General features: G+C 40.7%; 2 protein-coding genes across 5 annotated transcripts; both read left to right on the forward strand.

Moving 5' to 3' along the window:
• Positions 1–1611: 1611 nt before the first annotated feature.
• Positions 1612–14892, forward strand: vsnl1b (visinin-like 1b). 2 transcript variants are annotated; one of them, XM_048975416.1, is made up of 4 exons: positions 1612–1936; positions 8515–8681; positions 12857–13072; positions 13392–14892. In XM_048975416.1, exons 2-4 carry the CDS (start codon positions 8520–8522, stop codon positions 13587–13589), a joined length of 576 nt encoding a protein of 191 aa, XP_048831373.1. In that variant the 5' UTR covers positions 1612–1936; positions 8515–8519; the 3' UTR covers positions 13590–14892. The 2 variants fall into 2 exon arrangements, with proteins under 2 accessions (XP_048831373.1, XP_048831372.1); XM_048975415.1 differs by having other exon boundaries at positions 1612–1909.
• Positions 14893–17914: 3022 nt separating this feature from the next.
• LOC125707925 (ankyrin repeat domain-containing protein 66) lies at positions 17915–23136 on the forward strand. 3 transcript variants are annotated; one of them, XM_048975361.1, is made up of 4 exons: positions 17915–18131; positions 18333–18489; positions 19333–19561; positions 22646–23136. In XM_048975361.1, the coding sequence occupies exons 2-4, from the start codon at positions 18342–18344 to the stop codon at positions 22866–22868; spliced, it is 600 nt and encodes a 199-aa protein (XP_048831318.1). In that variant the 5' UTR covers positions 17915–18131; positions 18333–18341; the 3' UTR covers positions 22869–23136. The 3 variants fall into 3 exon arrangements, with proteins under 3 accessions (XP_048831318.1, XP_048831320.1, XP_048831319.1); XM_048975363.1 differs by having other exon boundaries at positions 17937–18131; positions 19684–22788; XM_048975362.1 differs by lacking the exon at positions 17915–18131 and adding an exon at positions 18132–18251.
• Position 23137: the final 1 nt, after the last annotated feature.

The following is a 23137-nucleotide window of genomic DNA, read 5'->3' on the forward strand; positions in this document are numbered from 1 at the left end:
AAAATTCATCTCTCCCATTTAAGGTAATGTGCAACGTGCTGTATATATATACACCTCGACCAGCTTATAAAAAACAATTCACCATTGTTTAAACTGAATTCCCTATAAATATCTTAAAAAACATTGAAAGCGTCAGATTTTATATAGTGATATAATGTACTGTATTCCATTCTTAGTAAGCTGAAAATTATCTTTGAAATAATAAAGTCACCTGATTGTGGTAAACTTCACAAACGTTAGGGAATAAAATATGTGTGGTAATTTTTAGCTGACTTAACTGCACTCAGCTCTTTATTTTACATACTCTCGACGGATTCGGCTTAACGTTCAAAAGTTCAGGGTCACTGCTTATGAATTAACAAGAATCTATGTACATATGATTACAGTATTTTAAACTAATGAGGCCAACCCTAGAGAGACATGTGAGTTTTTTAATATAAGTTCTCTGTTGCGTGTAATAGTGTGGTATTAAGTCTGTAGAGCCACTTAAAAAAAATACAGAACAACAGACATTAGTAATAGTACGCCGAACTGCACAGGGGGAATCTGAAGGATTTTTCCAAAGAGACCGATAAAATCGAATTAATAATCTACCTTTTGCTTTGTAACGTATTTTCATAGTTGATTCCGAAGAAATTCCTTACCCAGCACTTTCAAACTAAATCTTAAACACAATTAGACCTAATTAAACGATTAATGCGGATTAATGCTGTGTCGTTTTACCGAGCTAAAAGCACCTCTTCGCTACCGTGATGGTCGTCCTGCGCCAAATGTTGATTCTAGCCTTTGTATATAATTGGGGTGAAACTACCTTATGAACATTACGATTTATTGTTGTCATAATTTCGACAGTACTAATAAACGCGGCTGATGTCAGAAAAGTAGCTGTAAACGGTTTGTGCGGTTTCCAAAATGCCAGTAATGATTGGGTGTCAAATGGAAACAGCCCACTGAACGAGCATTAGGGTGACCTGGAACACCACCCGGAGACGCCAAATCGTGGAAGGACCGGGAGCCCTGGGTCAACTATGCGACATTTTAGAAATCAGGTCATGACAAAAATAAACTTTATTTTTACACAGGGATTTCCCCAAACTCGGTCAGATTACATTTCAACTGCAAAACGCGTTTTCTTTACGTGCTTATAAATAGCATCCCATAATATCAAGATCGGACACCTGTGTTTCTAGCCCACTACAGTCGACTAGTTAATGTATTCGAGGAATGCATGTGTAACAAGGTCGCTTTAGTACATTAATATTACATTATAATGAACATCACAATCTTGTTTCAGTTCCGTCATTTTCAGAACATGCCATTGGCTACCTGTAGAAAAATAAATTGCAAATAAGAGCCTACGTCCCGTGTATATTTAACTGGCATGTTATATGCACAGAGGATGCCATATTTACAGTTCATTATATATAACGATTCTTACGATCATTGCAAATAAAAATGCCGGAAAGGAATTTAATAATTGAATCGAAATGCAATACTGCATGGCTCCCGTTGAATGGCAATCCTAAAGTAAATGCTGATGTAATGCTATTTTCGGGCTTTAAAAGTAGGCGCAGAAAAGGAGGCGTATTTCTTTATCATGCGCAGACTCAAAGAACACGCTTGTCGGTCAGTTGTCCTCTACATAAGACGGCCAAGCACGCTTCCTACTGTAGATCAAGACGCGCTGCAAGCGGGATGACGCCCTCGCTGTAGCGTCACATAACCCAAAGAGCAAGAGTGGGATAGGTCCCTGCGGCATTTCCCGTTAAAACTGCATCTTGCAACATCCATCCTAGTATCTTTTCCTTTTTAACACAACGTCAAAAGAGGGGCTGGAGATTTTCCGATTTCGGCTCGACGTTTTTTACTGCACAAGCAAGCCGTTAGATCGCACCTTCGTCTGCATCAGGTAAAAATATCTTCGAATATTTCAGAGGTGCGTTGTCTTAATGCGTTAATTTGGCTAAATGCAGTATATTGCTATGACAGAACATTTGCAATACGTAGAGCTCATCTTTGTACCGTGACACTTAATTACTGTTCTTGCAGTGTCGTTCATGTGAATAAATAAATCAATGTGTAGACCCAAAGTTTTACTGCATGACTTATTTAATATTGTCTGTTGGCATTAACGTTGCAAGGGGCATAGACTGTCTCAAATGGCGAAAGCTGTAAAATCTTCAAAGTGACGAGTCTTTATGTTATGGTAATAAAACACGACATCGTGAACTGCACCTCTGCAGTCTGAATTGGTCAAAGCCTGAGGGGGGTGGGGGGAATTATTATTTGCAAACATACATTTAAAAACTTTGCGCCTTGTGCCCAGTGATTGTTAGAATGTAAAGTATGGATGTAATGATGACGGGAAAAGGGAATGGCATGTTGTCACAGCTGCATATAGTGGCTGGCGAAGACGAAAACCGGATCTTTTGAAAATGAAAGGCGATGGTGGTTTGAAGCAAGCATGTTTCTCCCCAGTTTAGCGCAGTGCTGCTGATGTGCAGCTGCTGCCTCGCGACTGGCGCGCGCGCATCGCATATAAGACTCGCGAAAGGGTCGAGCTGGGAATCTGTAATTCCTACTGCGCGAAATTTTGATTGCATATATTTAGGGACGACGTTTCTAAGATTTTTTTAGTTCGAATAAATGACGCCATGGCATACCTTACGTTTCGGGAGGGACTGCATAAACACGATGTGAAATCGCAGCCTGCCTTAAAAATTAGAAAGAATCACGGCAGCGCAAATTAACGCGAACGGAATTTACTTTTAGTATTTTCTGATTCTCAAGGTCATTATCCGCTTGATAATAGAAGAGGATATTTGGTGCCGTTACATAACCGATAACATAACAGTCGATACGTGCGTTTACTTGTAAAGCCTTCTTAATTCATTTTGGTTTTAGACCAATTTGTCTGATTTTGCATACACTGGTTAAATCACTTTCGCCTTTCACGGAACTGTCATGTTTGTTTTTAGCGAATATAAATATTTTGTTAAACCAATTGACATAGCAAGGTTAATCCAGTGGAAATAATTCCCCCTTAAGGGTCTCTCGTATGCTAATACCAGGGACCACATTACCCCAGATTAAATGTCGTGTAATATTAAACACTGAAACGTTAATACTAATTCACTGATTTAGATGATAACAATTGTTTCACCATTTTATCAGAATCCAGGCAGCATGCCAAGGTTTTATAATTCAGCAAAGGTTACTCCGTACTGCAGAAATATTCATAGTAGCAGTATCGAATATGGGGTTTCTTTTATGCATAGTAGGTCGTTATATAACACTGGAAATGTTTACACTATACTGTAGCTATCTAGTTACCCCGTTTTGAATATGGTGCTCTTATTTCTAAAACATTTGGTATTTACTGTTGATAATTGCATTAATGTTATGATCATTTCTGATTATTTTATGCTGATTATTTGTTTTAATTTTCGACCTCATTTGGAGACGAGTGTTTGGCTATTCCGTTAAACCGTCGTTCCTAACATTTGCAATTCATATGAAGGTTAGCCTACATTACTAACAGGTTACATCTTTTTTGCAAATCTGCCAGAGCTGGAACTGTATGTTCTAATGTATAAATTAATTAATACAAAATTGACAGATATGTGGACTGTTCAACAATGAATATAATTTGACACTGCATTCAATCTTGCTCCTTATATATACGTAACTATGCACTGACTGGGAAACCTCTGTTTTATTCTGAAGGAAACTTATTTGTAAAATTTTGACGCATTAAATGGTTATCACTTAATGCCTGTTCCTGGTTTGACATGGTGTCTAACCTTTAATGATCTGGTCACCCACAAGTTGGACATTCTGAGGCAGATAATATGGATGAAGATGCAGAGTTGTCAGGGAAATGAGGTGCAGCCGAGAGATTAGATGCAGGGGAATGGAAAGAGGGCAGAGAGGAACGTCACGGGAAGGAGATGTCTCTAAGCGGGGATGCCATTTTAGGGCAGGAGCAAGAGTATGGGGCTGTCAGTTGAAAACAGAGAGGAAGCCAAGGACCCATCGGCACCGGCAGCCTGGCCTCAGTCGGGGGAAATGGGTGACGAAGTTCCACGCCCTTAACGAAACACCCGGCGGATGGGATCTTCTGGAACACGTTGACTGCACTGCCGTGCCCTCGTCAGGAGAGGCTCAGCGTGAGGCGAGCAGCGAGCCCTGTCAGCATCCACAATCACGGCGGGAAGAGTCGAGCAAATGGGGTGATTTGTCTGAAGGGGGGAGGGAAACATGGCTGGATGGTGTGAGCTGGAAGAGGCCGCACGACTCCCATCCCGAGTCCTCCGTGGGGAGTCCGGGGTGCCCGCAGGCAATCTGCTAAAAACGAGAGGCCACGCCGCGTGGAGCTGGGGAGACGGAAGATCCGCCCTCGCGGTAACTGTCACCCTGGCTTGGAGAGCGGCCAAAGACGGAGACGCTGCCCTGATTGACCTTCTCATGCTCCTAGATATCCAGGCTCAAGCTGAATCGCTGCCCCAAAGCTAATGACAAGACTCCTGCTGTTGCACTACCATCTACAGCAGTAGCTGGAGCTTGAGGAGTTTCTTGACCTAAAGTACTCTATTGTTGTTGTATTGGCTGTCAGATGCGAGACACAGAGTCTTCCATGCTTCCCGAATACAGTATGCTATTAGACATCTATACTTATTCATTGACTACAAATGCCATTTCCTTTGCAGTCCAAACACAAAGTGCACAAATGCTGAGACGTGTGTATCACATTTCCCCCAACAAAAAGTTTGGATCGGCCATAAATAGACCTGCAGCCCATAGTCTGAGTAATTGTAAATACAAGCTAATAGAATTCAATAGCAATATTGCCTCGGTAACTTCAGAGGAAGATCAATAGTTGCTTTTAAAAGGAGAGTGGGCCTGCCGCACTCTGCACGTACATTTTGTTATGTGGGAAGACGAGATTGAATATTAAGAGCTCGGAGCAATCCGCTGGAAATACATCAATGTCTGAGACCATTCTGCAGGTTCCACTTCGATAAACAAGCCCTTCAGGTTATGGATTAACTCTCATGCCGTTGACGGAGTTTCTAAGATGTTAGCGAGATGGGTCGACACCCGCAACGCAGACTCACCCCCCCACGCTCGTATTTTATCCCGACGCTGCTCTTCGGGAAGCTGGGAGGGACACGATCGATGACGGATGGCTAGCGCTCGCCAACAGCGAACCGTTCTCTTAGATAAAAGCACTCCTGGTGACCCCAATGGCCTCCTGTGAAGCAGGACCGGTACAGGCAAAAAATGCAATTTAACACCAAACCCCGGGCATCTGGCTTTGAGGGAGACGCTGAAGGAACACCTAGCTAAATGTGTGAAGCAGGTGACATGCTATTTCGAGGCTGCGTTTAACAGCAAGTGACGGTAATGGTCCCGAGGTGCGATGTTCTCCACTGGTGGATCCATCATCTGGCTGTATGCTTGCTTGAAGACTCACAGGTTTTATGGCCTCAGTGATGGACTCAGAGACGTACGTGATGTAAGGCTCCCATATCGAGAGCATCCATCCTTGTATAGGATATCAATGCCAGTAAAAGGCTTAAGAAGAGACTCCTGGCATCCGATCCCCCTGTGAAACCTTGAAGAACTCTGGAGAGTTTGGGTATCCATTAGGAGGTAAATTGCATTCTGTGACAAGACACTGAGAATTTAAATGTAGCAGAAGACAAATGTGAGTCCTCTTGTTGCAGGGGGTTTTCTTCTCAGGAAAAGTTTCTTTATAGTGATGTCACACACACACCTGATGATAATTAATAGTACAATTTGTAAATTAATTTTTGCAAACTGCATTGGATGTTCAGTGCTAAATCCTTTATAATTTTTTTTTCAGTAGTTGCAAAAACGCAAATCAATGAGAACAATGAAATAGTCCATTAATTACAAATGAAATAAATAGAAGAGAGACAATGATTAAACAAATAATTCATATGTCTTTCATCTACATGTACAAAACTTTCACTTAAGGCAAACGAACTGTTTACTTCTGCCTTGCAGTTCCCTTAATTTTGTATTTTGCATTTCCCTGAATCTTTTCTCTCTTTTCTACAGTAATAAAGGTTTTTTTTTCCAGATCTGGCTTATTTCTCCATTCTTAAATATTCCATTTCTTTATCAGTGCTGGGCATCCAATGATGGATGGTTACATCTCTGTCACACAGTCTTGTTAGTTTGTCCTCTTTCTCATTCTGCATTCGGTTCGGTTTCTTCATTCCTTTACTTTTATCTGTTTAGCTCCACCTCCGGCTTCTCATGCTGGTTGGAATGGGGCATTACAGCTGATTTAATTAATAAAGATCTATCTGGGAAAACATCATTAATAGTTTGAAACACAATACCTAAATATAATACACTGTAGCAATTGAATCACCGTGATTAGCTGTATATTGATTATGTTATGTTACATTTTGGTTATGTAGTCCCGCAAGAACACGCTTCAAAGACCCCTGTGCCATTTGCCCATGCATCATTTACGTAGCCCTTACATCACTGTCAACAGCAATGCATTCTAATCAATGTGACACATTTTAAGCTGAGAAATACCCTTGACCCCCTTTTCTCACATCAGCTTAAGTTGCTTTTTGCTCCGTCCAGATGATTGTATAAAGCATCTCGTCCAAAATTTGATGGCTTCAAAGAACACCTGAGGAGCTGTGAGCGAGTGTGACTTCAGACATGCTGCACTGTAGAATTCATTTGTTGCTGCAAGAATGTATAGACATTCATTTCTTGAAAAAATAACTGCTCCCAGCTTAAGCAAATCTGTACTATATGTTTTTTTTACTTTGTAGAATGCAACAAATGCTGAAAAGTATACGTGTTTGATGTGCTTGTCAATACAGCATGGATTTTGAACTAAAAAATGATTTTTCTTTTCTCGAATTCTGACCTACTGCTACAATGTCAATTGGTCAGGCATCTTTCAAATGATTCGTATTTTCTGTTCGCCCTAAATTCCATTTCCCCAAACATGGAGCTGGTTTTGAAAAGCAGTGGTTGTTAATTTGTGGACTGCAGAGTAATGGGCACATTTATACCAATACGTTTCCAAAAACTGAGGTTAAAGAATCACAAACATCAGGTCATCTGGGGTGTTAATATTTTGGCACACAAGACGTGTACAGGGCATACAGCTGACAAAAATGCCAGTGACACTGCAGTGCCACCCATGTGGCACCGATTAGCACAGGGCATGATTTTGGCTCGATAACTATCCATTGTATTTTATATCCCACTGTGTGGTTTATGACTCTGCAATGTTTTTAATTCTGCAGTCTCAAGTCAAACTCACTAGTCTCCATTTTGAAATCAGATACAGGATGTTTATGTGCAGTGCTTGGTGATGAATTCTTTGTTCATGCTTTATATATATATTTGGAGTCCATTTTGGTAAATTTCATTCATTTATCACAGTAGAACAATCATTTAAATACCGATAACTAATCCAAATCTTTTCCGCGCATGCACTTGTTACAAGGATGTTTTGGTCCTTCTCCCAAGTTCTGATGACGAAGGCGAATTATGCATCACACTGTTTGATAGACTCAGAGGGTTTAGAATCATTGTCGTTCCTGTAGCTGTTCAGCGCCCTTCAGTAAATGCTGCAAAAATATGAACTTTTCCCCATCGGGGGAAAGTGGAGACGTGATGCGGGGAGTCCAGGAAATGACACACTTTGGATTCTCTTTCTAGTTCTAAGGTGTCAAATAAGAGACAACAATGGCATCATCAAGCATGCCGCAATGCAGCAGCGGCAGCGGGGAGTAACGACAGCTTAGATCCGACTGTAGATCCCGCTACCCGCACAGTCTGTCGGAGCGAGTCAGTGAGTCAGCGAGGGGGGGGGGGAGCGAGCGATAAACCAAACAGTGAACAAGATGCCTTTTCCCCATGGCTTCGACGTGACGATGCACGTCCTGAACCCAAAGATGCATGAACAGCTACAAGTTCCTAGAGGCCCACAAATTCTCTGTTTAAAATGCATGTGTAACACAAATATTAAAGAGGTCACATAACAAGTGGTCATAAAAACAAGCAGCTTCATCTTCTGACTTTATGCATGAAAGATTCAGTATTCCCAGTTGACACAATGATGCTGCTGATCATACAGAAATTACGGGGCCACGCCCACAGAAACCATGTGATCAGTCTGAAGGGGGGCGGGGGGGGGGGGGGGGGGAATCCCCAGCCTGACTGTGACCAGTGACCTAAATTGTACTTTCTGGGCAAAATTGAGGTAGGGAGAGATTTTAAAGCAACAGAACATGGTGGCTGGTCTCAGTTTAATGGGATTAGATGCATGTGTAGTACCAAGAACATTATAGTGAGATGCACAAGCTATACTAATGTGTCTGCTATGAATGCGACGGCCTTGAATGTGAGATTGGGATTTGTACTTTCAACCCTCAAAATCAATAGCCTTCTGCTTTAAATAGGCATAAGTCTGACATATAAAGCTCACCATCTGCTCTTTGGCAGAGACCATGGGGAAACAGAACAGCAAGCTGACCCCTGAAGTGATGGAGGACCTGGTGAAGACCACGGAGTTTAACGAGTATGAGTTAAAGCAGTGGTACAAAGGGTTTCTGAAGGACTGCCCAAGCGGCAGGCTGAACCTCGAGGAGTTCCAGCAGCTGTATGTGAAAGTAGGTGTGCAAGCACTTTGGGGGCGGGGCCTCTACTATCCATTTCACCACATTCTCTCACAACAACAGCTGTTATTTGAGCTCAGGAGTGTCAATTAGTGCCATGTTTCCCAATCCGATCCTTGAGGACCCACAGACTGCCTTACTGGGAGCTGTGAGAGAACAAAAATGTGGACTGGCAGGGGATCCCCGAGGACCGGATTGGGAAACACCGAACTGGTGCACAGTATATGGGTAAGGCAGCTTTGTGAAGGAACCGTGAAGATCTGGATCAGCTTTATCGTCACATTGAGGTACATAATATTAAATAAGGAAGGAAGCACTGAAATTCATAACAGAAATAAGGAGGTAAATATGAAGCTTATTTGGGAACGTGGAACAGTGGCATGATTAAGTTGAAGCCATTGTAATGGTGATATGTGTGTAAAATAATGTCAAAAGAGAGTAAAGAGATGCACTAAATCATGATTGTGCAAAAAATGACATAAAACGAATTATGAATTCATATTAAACTGGACATCCATTTTAAGCATTTGACATGACCATAAAACATTACTCGGCTGCAGCACTGCAGTGTTCTAATGGCTGTATTTCTTCACCAAGTCATTAATATTATGGGCTGTGTAGAGGGTCCCAAAACGTTCCTGTAATTTGGAGGGACGCACTGTCCCTCGGGTGTTCGGAGCGAGACCACTTGCTGTGAGTTTTTACAGATCTGTAATTGGCCTTTCTACAAGGCTACCTTTTCGGAGAGCATAGGGATTATGACTTAGAAAATGTGGCCTGCTTGCAATTTAATGTCTTTTTTTTGGAGGGAGGGGCTTTTTATTACTAGGCCTCATTAATATATTGTATAATGTACAGAACAATGCAAAATGTTGGATGGAGGCAACACAGGTATATCAACCCCAGTACTTGTACAGGTGTGTATCGGAATATATACCTGGCTATATATTTGTGACACTTGTCACTTTTTAGCTGGAGGGGACATTTTTCAGGTCCTCACAACATAAACCTAAATTTTCTAAAAAATCATGAATGCAATGAAGGATCTAAAATAGCCAGAAGTCTCATATTTTGTTTGGTTACTTATGGTTAAGGTTAGGGCTGGGTAGGGGTTAGGGTCGTCACGTTGGGATTAGGGTTCGTCCATAGAAATGAATGGAGAGTCCCCACAAAGATACACATACCTAATCCTGTGTGTGTATAAACACTGGGGCTGGAGAAACAGTGATCCAGAAGGTTCTTTGGAGGGCAGACCTGCAATTTTATACCCAAGGAGGGACCTTTTTTGCAGTACCCTTGAACCAAATAGTTTATCCTAACTGCTTTTGTAAGACTTGCCCCTGTATAAATGCGCGAATATTGCACTGGATGGAAACAGAAGGAAAGCAGTGAGCAGTAGAGTAAAGGGTGATTCACTGCGCTCCGTAATGCTGAGAGAGGAGGAGAAACATACAACTGGCATTTTGTACTGAGTGACAGTTCATTTAAGGTAATACACACTGTCGATCATCAGTGATTACTTAATTAAAAATGATCCAATGCAGTGATCACGAATTATCACTGCTGGACACTAATACCCCAGCAACACATTCATCATTAAATGTGAAAATGACGAATGATACATGTAAATGGATGTCCTGTGAGGTCTGTTGGGGAAAATGCGTCACTGCAGCCAGTGCATTTTCATTTATGGAATTTCGTTTATATGGGTTCGGCTTACATGTCCCAGCCACGGTCCCAACAAGATACTGCAGGGCAATGGATCCACATCATAGGTGACTGACGAAATTTTATCGACTCGACACGATAATCATTAAATACAAACACACACAAGGTTAAAACAGTGCAGTTTTCACTGGGATATACAGACTGCTTAAGTTGTATCGCTTTTGTTATAAATCTATCAATCAGAGGAAGGCCGCATTTCTTTGCTTTTGGGGATAGGCCTGTGATTTTATTCTCTCTCCAAAGATGTTGTATCCAAGGATTCCCTTCTGCTGGATTAAGCAGAATCTACTATTTGAGTAAATAGACATTTTTATTGTGTATAATTTAGGCAGACATAGATTTTGAGTACCCCATACTGGGTTATTACCTGTCTTTAATCATAGCCTCCTGGATACGCTCTGGATCCCCTGTGACCCTGAATAGAACAGTTTGAGAAAATGGATGGAAGGCTGGCTGGCTTGCTGGATGGATGGATGGATGGATGGATGAAAGGATGGATGGATGGATGGATGGATGAATGGATGGATTTTGACTTTGTCCTTCCTCGTAATTGGTGAGTTAAGCCTGGGGGAGGGTGTTGTACAGTAATGAAATGCTAAACTATTTTTGTTTAAATAATGTATTGTAATAATGATACTTCTTAGTAACTGTCAACATGCTCAACGATCGTTCAAATCCTGTCTTACATTCATGGAATATCTGTTTCAAGAAAATAATGTTGCTCTGACTCTGAGGAAACATTATCAATGTTTTTTTTTTTTTTTTTACCTTGAGTCTTATAAATACTTCTACCAAGTTAGAATGTAATTTGTGAGAAATGTACAGTACTGTGCAAATGTCTTGGACCAGGAAAAGACATATTTAAAGCTGTTTAAGTAAGTATATATTAGCTCAGAACAAAGAAAACACAATCTAAAATTAAAACATATGCAAATTAAGAGAAATACAATTAAAAAACTAGTAATAATTTATTCTGCTTTTCAAGAAGTTACTGATGTCCTGCTGGATGGCTAGATGAACATCATATCGGTTTCCAAATCTTTCCTCAGGGGCACCCCAGCCATTCCATGTATTTATTAAATTTCACCACCAGCTGACTTAATTAATTAACTTAATTAGTTAAAAAAAAGTCAATGAGATATTGATTAGCTGTACGAGGTGTGTTAGTGGTCATGTCAAAAAATACATGGGTGTATTCATGGTTTCAAGCACTTCATTGTCTTTGTGTAACGCAATGAAAGTACGTTTATAGCAATGCCAAAGGTGCGTTAATAAATGCAAAATTAATACAAAATAGAAGCTAAAATAATATAACGCAGAAATATGTTTAAATGGCCCTTTCATGGACAATGTTGTTCTAAAAAAAAAACAGAGCAGATTATTATTGGCCAGTGCACAGCAGCAACCATTTGCTAATGTGTTGTTATGTTGCTAATGAGCAACAATTGCACATTAGCAACATAACTTATCAGTATGCATGACATATTGCATGGAAATAATGGGGTGATTTTAGCAGAGGTTTTGAAACGGCTAAGCTAACACACTTTGAGAGGTATAATAGCATAGTTCTACACCAACATAACGACTATTTAAACATCATTTTCTTTGGCTGCCTTGGATTTTCGCACAGCTCCGTGTATCTTTAGTGTACAGATATCTAGCACCAAACCTACCGAAGTCTTGCCTTTTTAATAGTAATATGCAGCAGAGACGTGGATAAACTATTTGAATCATAATTTCAGTCAAAAGATCCAGCTCACGCCTGCTGCTTGCTTTGTTTACTTCCAGCACATTTGGCTACGGCTGTAAGAGCACTATGGAAAAAGGGCGTAAAGGCTAAATTTAAAAATCATCACCAGCACACGGCACGATACTTCTAAAATTATCTAACACTTTTATTCTGTGCATCATTACAGAGTGAGAGTGTTTCCAAGTTAGAACACATATATACAAACAAATCACTCAAATCCTGGGTAAATACAGAGGGCCTTAGTGTATTTTTAGCTTTTATGGGGGTCTGAAGATTGATGTTGTCCTTTCATGCAGTATGATAATCCAATATGGCCTTTGATGTAAAGAAAATAGGTTTCTTTTGTTTAGTTTTGTCCACAAATCAAGACAGTTCGTGGTAGGGGCAGATAATGGAGTCAGCAATGGCTTGACAACTTGCTGCGTAAATTGTTCCAACGTTACAGATCTCGATTGTTACAATCTTGTATTTGTGATGGTGAACAGTGGGGCATGCAGTTCAGTGATGGTGTTTTGATTGGCCTATAATTTTCCCTTTTTTTGAGAACCAGAGTTTAAACTTTTTCATAGAAAGACCACAGTAACTAATGTTGCCAAAATGAAAGTGTTCACGTCCTCAGTTTTCCCAAACAAAATGTAAAAAAACACACGCATTGCATAGTTTGCGTGACCTTTCTTTTCCCCCGTTGCAGTTTTTCCCATATGGCGACGCATCGAAATTTGCACAACATGCGTTCAGAACCTTCGACAAAAATGGAGACGGCACCATTGACTTCAGAGAATTCATTTGTGCCCTGTCCATCACATCCCGGGGCAGCTTTGAGCAGAAGCTGAACTGGGCCTTCAATATGTATGACCTGGATGGCGATGGGAAAATTACTAGAGTGGAAATGCTGGAGATTATTGAGGTATTGTGACTGGGATCTGCTTTCACACTGATATATCGTCACTAGCTTTGGCTGCCCATAACTACTCCTCTATATTAATTAGAATATCTGTTTATTGAAATTAATTGCCACATGGAACTGTTACATTTTTGTCATTTTAATTATACTCAAAAAAAGTGTTTTTCTTTGTTAAAGATGCACTGATGATACAAAGTATGAAAAATAAAAAAAATTCTGCTAATTTAACGAAAAATAAAAATGGTCTCGTTAACGTTAAAATGTCTCTTGAATAGAAAGCAGATTCATAAACATGTTCTGTTCATTTCACGTTCTCCAAAAGGCTATTTACAAGATGGTGGGCACTGTCATCATGATGAAGATGAATGAAGACGGCCTTACACCCGAGCAGCGAGTGGACAGGATCTTCAGCAAAATGGATAAGAACAACGACGACCAGATCTCACTAGACGAGTTCAAGGAAGCTGCAAAGAGCGACCCGTCCATCGTATTACTCCTGCAGTGCGACATGCAGAAATGAAGGGCGGGCCGACACAGTGGGGTTAAACACACTACGGACTGGACACCAGTTTAACGTTCCATTCAGTTTACAGCTACTTCCACAGGAAAAACACAACAAATAAAAAACCCTAAAAAAACGTGCTTGGACTATCTTACAATGGACTTTTTTGTGTTTGAAGCACTTGTATGCATGAGAATGTCATTTGCTAAATTATTTAAAATATTATGTGTGTCTGTTAATACAGTAGCTATTGTTCATGTTTACAGATGCTTGCTGTTTTATACACTGAAGTAATATCAACACCAAATTCCCATGGTAATGTAACTGTTTCCAATAAACCATTTATCCACACACCTTAGGCACACGTTGGATCCATATTTATCCAAGCTCCTCTTAAATGTGTGTGTACCGTGGAATATAAATGTAGTTTAGCTGCATGCGTTTAGGTTGAAACTTAAAAATACATATTTAAAAAAAATATCAGATTTTTGCATCCTTGAAATCAAATGGAGATGAAGCCTTACCAAATCAATGTATGGGATTGACTTTTGTGTTTTATTAAGTCATTGTTAAACAATTTTAGGGATGCATTCCTGGATAAACACTAGGTTACTAAGTCAGTGAAGTTTTTCCATCCCCTGGGGACAGTACTGGCAATGTAAGAGAAGTACGGGGTTGTTTGCTTATAAAACATGAAAAACTTGTATTGTGTGGCTAATTTCTCTGACCTGTTTTTAAAATAACTTTCTATTCACCCATCATGCAACTTTTCAATGTGAGCTCATAATTTATTTATTTTTTTAAGCAATATCAAATCAGTGTATAAAGCGTGTTCATGAAAATGTCATGGTTATGTGCTGGAGGCCCTTTTCACGGCGTGTTAAGTGTGCAAGTCTGCCCAGGTAGTTTTTTTATTTTTCAATTTAAGTCCAAGTGAAGCACATTTAATTCACCTCAACTGTTCATTCTTCTAAATCTGCCACGTCCTTTTCTCCAGTGGAAGATGGACATTGAGTCATCGACTCCTTATCACATTGACTCCTCCTGTAGAGGGTATCATCTGTAAGAGTAATCACGCCGGCGTTTACATAGGACAGCCAAGTCATATTTTTTTCCATTTATTTTTGTGAACTTTTAAAGATAAATGATTGCTGATGTGTCTATCTCCAGAACTGGGAGTGTACAACTGGAAGACAGTCAGATTCAGGACAATAAATTGTTCATACCTGAACCACTGTATAATTTGACCAAATGAAGTTGTGTCTGTTAATTAAAAAAAAAAGGATTATACATACATATAAATACAAATTATATATACGTATCTCTTTGCCCCTGATATATCTGTGTTCAATATAAACCAATAAAAGAGGATACCAAACTGAACAAGCAGCAAAATGATGTAAAGATTTTTTATATATATCTATATATATAATCTATATACATAGCATGTGTTGTGCGTCTGATGACATTGCTGCACTTGTGCTGTGATTTAATCAAATAAAACATACACAGACTGTTCTCTGACGCAGATGTGCTTTAAATGGAAAGGTGTTCATTCTCAGTGCGAGTAAGCATGAAGGAAAGCAAATTCAAAGCACGTATTCATACAAACGCAATGTTTTCAGATCAACCAAATTCAATGTGTAATTGTCCCCCCCCCCCCCCCCCCCACATATTATAATATATAAGGCTATCTTAACCTAGTATGAAAAAACAAATCAAAGTGATTGTTTAATGATATCGATATGAGAGCAGCCACTCTGACGAACACAGCAGCTCAACCGTTAGTGCTGACGTCCCTGATAGTTGTAGCTGTGGGTTTGATTCTCATCCGTGTGGATTCCTTTCTACTGCCCAGATGTCTGCATTGGCGTCTCTAATTGCCCGCAGTGGTGGCCTGGCATCCTGCCTGTGTTCCCAAGCTCACTATAACCTGGTATTGAATAAGTGGTTATAGTATTTGGGTGGATTGGCAGTCAGTAATGGGGTTGTGTCACGTAACAATTTGGTTAGATTACCTGACAGGGAACACCTTTTTTCCATTTACAGATATCCTTAGTCTATGCAGTGTTGGGAAAAATGATTATTGGCACTCAAGGGAGCCCGTGGCCACATCCCCTTTGGCTGAGGGGAGATACACAGAAACAGGAGAGAGTGGGTAGAGTAAAAAAATAATGGCCCATTTTGTAATTACATGTCCTCTTTTAAGTATTTTATGAACTTGTACACATAATTTAAATTTTTGATTTATTATAAGACATAGAAAAATATAGATATCTGTGTACAGCACAAATGTAATACAACAAAATCCAGAACTTATCCTGGCTCTATGTGTGTGAACTTTGCGTGTTCTTCCCACGTCATTGTGGGGTTTTCTCTAGGAACTCCCGTTGTCAACCTCCACACAGTCCACAAACATGCTATGCCAAGCTGTCCATCGAGTATAAATGTTGTGTGTGTGTCTGTGTGCGTCCTGCAATGGATTCGCGCCACATCGTGGGTGATTCTCTGCTTCGTGCCCGTAGATTCTCTGATAGGCTCCGGAATTCATCGACCCCGCATAAGACAAGGGAGCACTAAAAATGGATATGTATATAGTTACACAGTAGCACCACCCTGTGGACATTTGTAACTGAAGAAGTTTAAGAAAATGACTTCAAGATGATTGATCTGTCCTGTTTAGTAATTAATTATGTTGACTTGTACATTCCTATGTATTGCTTTAAATATATGTTCAATATCATCGACATTTAACATGATGCACAAAACAAGGGGTACGGCATGGAAAAGATGTCAGCCCTTTGCAAGACGTGTACATACATAGGTGCATACATTCACACACACAGGACCCCCAACACAAGAGATGAGCTACACAATGAACAACCATGTCACACCTGATTACTGAGTCACTATAATATTACCTTCGGAATAAAAATTAGGAATGCGATACTGCATAAATAACACATTAACATATTTTAGCAGGCCTATTGAGATTTATTTGTTATATTTGTTGATACAGTCTAGCATTCGGTTACAGCATCATATACTAGCTTTTGTTACAGATTAGGAAAACTTAATGTAGATATGCAGTCAATCGGATTATATATTAAGTGTAACTGACTGACAAACAACTGAATTAAAGGACAAAGCGTTTGAACGCTACACAAAAGCTTCTGATTGGTCAGTGTTTTGTGACTGTGATAATTAAGTTAAATGTATGTCCATCTAGACGAAAAATATTCAGCAGAAAAAAACGGTTTGACTTGATGATAATTAATACATAAATATCACAATTTAATTTAATTTAATTTAATTTAATTTAATTTCAAAATATTCTGAAAGTCTACCCTGGGATGCTGTGGATTTTGTCATGAAAATCCTGCCGTGCTACGTTGTGCTGCAGCTATTTAAAACAAAAATACCCACGTACACCACTGTATGGCGCCACGTTTCGCTTCTGTAGTTAGCGTCGTCATAATGATGGGAATTCCGGTGTACTGACGAGTTAAGCTACTTTGTCGAGTTAGGCTACCGTAGTGCTAATCGATAGCCCTAACCTTAACCCCAAAAAACTCCCAAAACCCTTATTCTAACCCTAACCCCTAAAACCTATCCCTAATCCCAAACCGGTGGAACTGCACATGCGCAGAAAGGCTCGACAGCACGTCTCGATAGGTAGCTCAATTCGACAGAACAGCGGCTCCATGAGCCGTTTCGTTCGCGACAGACGCATTACTAGTCGTTTAGTAAGATCGCTGATTTAATTGGATGTGACCCGTTTTATTAGCAGTTAAATCGGCAAAACACCACATTTAGGCCTATAAAGTAAAATTAAACAGTCAATGAAGCAAATTGACGATTCTATTAATGCATTATTGTACTAAGTGCCCTTTTAAGGAGACAAATATAGCTACAAATTACTTTATTGTTTGTTTGTTCGGCACATGAAGGGGTGTGTGTGGTTTGAGAGAAAGTTATGAGAGCCCTTCCATAAGCAATCCTCCAATTAATAGTTCCAGTTAATAGTTAAATTTAATGTATGTAGGGTGGCTTCTCGTCGTTAAAAATGTCTTTGGAATACTCTTTTATATATATGTATATATATAATGCACCTTTCTTCGTACAATTGTTGTCCGATAATTAGTTTAATGGTTCTCGCTGAGCGTCTGTTGTAAAAACACCGCACAACAGTCAATTTACACATGCGATACGAGGCGGTTAATAGACTTGCCCATTCCCCCCCAACAATATAGGCCTACTCCTTAGGAAAGAAATGTAGAGTTTTGTCTTCCTTGCCACCATTGTTAATTATACAGCTACGTGGCAAGCAGCGACAATATTTATCTTTTCATCGTTGATTTGAATCTGATTCAATAACCTAAGAGCCAATAAAAAAACACACCGATAAACTGCGGCGGTTAGGATTGACTCTAAGCACCGCATCTCGCCGGTTCCCGCAGTTCTGCCGGATGTTTATGTTTCCATGGCTATACTGTATGGAGATGAAGGAGTACTCCTGCTGCAAGGCACTGGCAGGGTAGCCTGTAACTTTAAAGAAAGGTGTGTATTATCCTCTGGTTAATAACTATCAACGACGCTGCGGATTCAAGGCCTGCCTATAAGTCTATACATTTTTCTTTGTCTTAAATACAGAGCGTTTCTTACAAAGTCTGGATTGTGGTGCGTCTGTTTATATCTTATATTCACGTTTCACTTTCTTGAACATCTTTCACGAATATAAGTTGCAACCAATGGTTTCAGGTCAGTGCGATGACAACGATGACAGAGTTACACCAGGCTGTCGCATCTGAGGACTACGATCTGGTGCAAGAAATAGTAAAGAGTAAGAGATGCAACCCCAACCAGAAAGACGTCGACTGGGACTACAGGACGCCACTCCACTGGGCAGCCGCAAAAGGTACGCATATTCAGTTTATTTTTTTTACTAGAATATTCACAGTTGATTTTATAGAAGCAATGCATGCGTGCCACGTAATAAAATGACCCCGAAATTTGCTGCCCTCCGTCGCTCGGTAACATCTGTAGAATGGGTCCGGATATCCACGAACTTTATTTCTGGCTGCATGCAGGGTTTTTAAGGAAAACAAACATAAGCAATTTCTTTTCGTTTTATCCAACATTTTTGGTTGCATAACAATATGGTTTGTTTGTAAGTGGACTACAGGCATTCCCTTTCGTTGTTGTTGATTGTCCAGCTAGCGAAGTTTAAACAAACGTGCATATCTGACAATATTAGAACTAGGATATCATTTCAAACCTGTGTTTGTGGAGGGGGGGGGGGATTAGGCAGACATCCATTAAAGGGTCCAACATAAAAATCCAGTAAAGGGTCAAAGAAAAGGGAGGTATTGGTAAACCATGTAAATCATTTAGACACATGAAAACCAACACCGTATTAAGACTATGTGTGTATGAAAGAAATGGATTTATTAGAAGCAGTATCTGCATGCCTGTCCCCCGCAATGAGACTCAAATCTTAAATTTTGGATTGTGTAAATTATAACTTTGCCATTTTGTTAATTTGGCTTCCTATGCCGTCCTTGGAGGTAGGGCTCCGCCTTTGAGTTTGTTTCCTCTCAAGGTTTCTTCGTACCAGGGAGTTGTTCATTTCCACAGTCGCCGTTGGCTTGCTCACTGCGGGCAGGGATAACGTAAAGCGTTTTTACGCAATGTAATGTTTGAAAAAGGACTATCCAAATAAAATTGTATTGAATTGAACTTGTGTTCTATTCTCGGGCAGGACAGGCAGACACAGTAAGGATCCTGTTAGAGCACGGTGCAAAGCCCTGCCTGAGAACTGCTACAGGCTGGACCCCTGCCCACTTCGCCGCAGAGTCAGGGAGGCTGGGGGTGCTCCGGCTGCTGCACTCCGCCCACGCCCCCATCGACACGGAGGACTGCTCCGGAGACAGACCCTTGAGGATCGCGCAAATTTACGGACACAAGGATTGTGTGGAATTCCTTAAAACGTAAGGGAATATTGCGACCTTTCTTGCTTCGTATGAAATATCTGAATGTACATATTCTCTCTTTTCGTTAAGAGGGGTTTTAATGTATTTTACGGTGACTGCGCCGTTCGGGTTCGTTGCAGAGCAGAAGAGGAGTGCAAAGCGTACCGCAAGCTGGCCCATCTCAAAGGCATCGTCTTCGAGGACATAGACGAGGAATGGGAGGAACAAAAGAGAGAAATCGAGCTAAACAGACATGCTAAACAAAATACGATTTGTGATTCAAAACGGAGAATGACGTTACATCCCGTAAAAACGAAAGGCAAAAAACATGTTTGGAAAATGTCCACGCCAAACAAATAGCGCATGCACTTACTCTAGTTAAAATAGCCACCCAAGTGAAATTAGGAATTAGGAATTGTTTGGTATAAAAAACTAACCATTTATTATCATTGCAGTTACAAGTTTTTTGGTAACAGGTTAGGTTAGGTCGTGTTTCATTACCATGATCTTTAATCTAGCACATGGTTGTGATCCACCTAACTTGATGTTTTTGGACTGTGAGAGGAGATTAATGGGGAAAATGTGTAAAACTCACACTGTCAACTGGGGGAAGGAATCTAACCCCTAATGCAGGAGTTGTTAAGCCAAAATGCTACCCAGGGGTGCGTTTCTCCAAAGCCTATTAACGCTAAGTAGTTTATCTTGCACTTAAGATCAGTCCTTAGGAAGTGTTTCTTGAATCCTTTCATAACTACTTAAGCTATACTTAGTGTAAAGAAACTACAAAGTATAAAGCTAAAAAAAGATACTGCACTGTCGATAACAGGTACAAGAAACCAAACCTGGATCCAAGCGATTTGGCTAATTACCAACCTATGTCTAACCTTCCATTTATTTCCAAAACCTTAAAAATAGTACATACTAGTCGGCTATCTCTGTTCTTGCAAAAGAACATCAACGAAGTAATGACCATGACATTTAATTGGCAAGGCTGGAGTCTTTGGTAATGTTAGAGAACAGCCACTGGTCTGGTTACGCTCACATCTAACTCACCGTAAGCAGTTTGTTCCTCTGATTCAGAAAGAGGTATGATGTCCTGCAGGGTTCTGTCCTGGGTTTACTACTGCTCACCTTATACAATAAGGAACACCCTGCAATTTTGCAAGTTCTCCCACTTAGAAATCAGGGAGGGGTCTGAAATTCACATTGTAGGTGCATCCCCACTGTGAGAGGCAGCATTAAAAAACACACACATTGTATGATTTTTACAGAATTTATTTGTATTGCACTGCTGCACATAAAGTATTTGAACACCTGAGAAAATCAGTGTTAATATTTGGTACCAAAGCCTTTGCTTGCAGTTACAGAGGTCAAACGTTTCCTGCAGTTCTTGACCAGGTTTGCAGACACAGATGCAGCAGGGATTTTGGCCCACTCCTCCACACCGATCTCCTCTAGACCTGTCAGGTTTCGCGGCTGTCACTGAGCAACATGGCGTTTCAGCTCCCTCCAAAGATCTTCTATTGGATTTAGGTCTGGAGACTGGCAGGCCACTCCAGAACCTTGATATGCTTCTTACGGAGCCACTCCTTGGTTATCCTGGCTGTGTGCTTCGGGTTGTTGTCATGTTGGAAGACCCATCCACGACCCATCTTCAATGCTCTGACTAAGGGAAGGAGGTTGTTGCTCAAAATCTCACAATACATGGCCCCATTCATCCTCTCCTTAATACAGTGCAGTCGTCCTGTCCCCTTCGCAGAAAAGCACCCCAAAGCATGATGTTTCCACCCCTCATGCTTCACAGTAGGAATGGTGTTCTTGGGATGCAACTCCTCCTCCTTTTCACTCCAAACACGGCAAGTGAAGTTTACACCAAAAAGTTCTATTTTGGTCTCATCTGACCACATGACCTTCTCCTATGCCTCCTCCGGATCATCCAGATGGTCATTGGCAAACTTCAGATGGGCCTGGACATGTGTTGACTTGAGCAGGGGAACCTTCTGTGCAATGCATGATTTGAAACCATGACGGCGTAGTGTTCTACCGACAGTGACCTTTGAAACTGTGGTCCCAGCTCTCTTCATGTCATTGAGCAGCTCCTCCTGTGTAGTTCTGCGCTGATTCCTCACCTTTCTTATCACCTCTCACAGTGTCAATACACCTACAATGTGAATTTCAGACCCCTCCATGATTTATAAGTGGGAGAACTTGCAAAGTCGCATGGTGTTCAAATACTTATGTTCCTCACTGTATATGCTGCCCCTGCATGGGGATATTCTTAGAAAACAGCTTTACGTATCTGTTGTAACAGGTGCTTCAGCTGTCAAAGATTGAGCGACACTTGGCTGAAGCTGGGAATTGGATGGCCAGTAACTTCCTTCTGTTTAAATTCTGACAAAACAGAGGTATTTCTACTTGGCCCTAGGACAGCCCAGGGTGTTGTCGACATCATAAAGTTCAACAGCTGCCCAGTCAGTGTGAGCATAGTGGTTAAAAGTCTTGGTGTCACTATTGACTCAGCCTTGTCTCTGGGCATGGTTAGAACAGCTTTCTTCCATCTGCAGAATATTGCAAAACAATACTCTCACTTAAAGATGCAAAAAAGTTCTACCTCTAGTCTGGACTACTGCGATGCCCTATTGGTTGGATGTACATCAACATGATTAAATTAAATCCGATTGGTGTAGAATGTTGCAGTAAGAGGCTCTTATCAGTCCTGTACTGGCCTCACTCCACTGGGTTCTGGGTAGGTCTCACATCGACTACAAACAATACTGCTTACCTATAAGACACCGAATGGTTGAGCACCAGCGTATATTAGCAGTTAAATGGATTCATATAACCCCCTCTTGTTTGCTTTGCTCTCAAGAGATGGGCTGCCTTGGCAATGCCTAGAGTAGAACGATCTTCACTCGATTACAAAGTATTCTGTTACGGGGCTCCAAAGTTATGGAATAGACTACTAGCAATTGTCCAAGATTCACTCACTTCTGATATTTAAGATAAGGCTAAAAACTTAATTTAGCATATGGTGACAAAGCTGATAGCTATTCCACACCCTCAGCCAAGATAATACTTTGTATTCTTCTATTTGTTACATAGTTTTATGAATATACTGCTCAATTCTCTCTTGGAGTTCCTGATGGAGGGCAGTTCCCTGTCTGCCCACCCAGCCTGGCTACACATCTGTCGTCCTCCCCCCGCCTGCTGCTGTACCACACCCCCCTCCATCCCGCCGAAGGAAGCAGCGTCCCCACCTGCCTGTCCTGACATCAACTGGACCTTCTGCATTTATACTTGGACTATACACAGTTTTACGTTATAAACTGGAACTTTGCTATTTTGGACTTCCTCGGCCGGCCCCTGGAGGATGGGCTCCCCCTTTGAGTCTGGTTCCTCCAAAGGTTTCTTCCTTCTAGGGAGTTTTTTCTTGCCAGAGGAATAATGTAAAGTGCTTTGAAACAATGTAACATTGGGAAAATGTGTAAATATATTTCAATTGAGTTAAAATAACAAAACATTCAAATACTTTGCCATAAAAATATTTTCCTGCTGTTATTGTACAGTAAAAAACAGGTGAATTCCAAAAACAAC

The sequence above is a fragment of the Brienomyrus brachyistius genome, chromosome 14 (genome assembly GCF_023856365.1).
Source record: "Brienomyrus brachyistius isolate T26 chromosome 14, BBRACH_0.4, whole genome shotgun sequence".
Lineage (NCBI taxonomy): Eukaryota > Metazoa > Chordata > Actinopteri > Osteoglossiformes > Mormyridae > Brienomyrus > Brienomyrus brachyistius.

Bases quoted from the DNA above. Each gene is read 5' to 3' on its own strand.
- vsnl1b (XM_048975416.1), top strand. From the start codon at position 8,520: ATGGGGAAACAGAACAGCAAGCTGACCCCTGAAGTGATGGAGGACCTG. The intron at 8,682-12,856 runs GTAGGTGTGCAA...CCCCCGTTGCAG, and splicing joins TCCAGCAGCTGTATGTGAAA to TTTTTCCCATATGGCGACGC. The intron at 13,073-13,391 runs GTATTGTGACTG...GTTCTCCAAAAG, and splicing joins AAATGCTGGAGATTATTGAG to GCTATTTACAAGATGGTGGG.
- LOC125707925 (XM_048975361.1), top strand. From the start codon at position 18,342: ATGACAACGATGACAGAGTTACACCAGGCTGTCGCATCTGAGGACTAC. The intron at 18,490-19,332 runs GTACGCATATTC...ATTCTCGGGCAG, and splicing joins CCACTGGGCAGCCGCAAAAG to GACAGGCAGACACAGTAAGG. The intron at 19,562-22,645 runs GTAAGGGAATAT...TTTGTTACATAG, and splicing joins TGTGTGGAATTCCTTAAAAC to TTTTATGAATATACTGCTCA.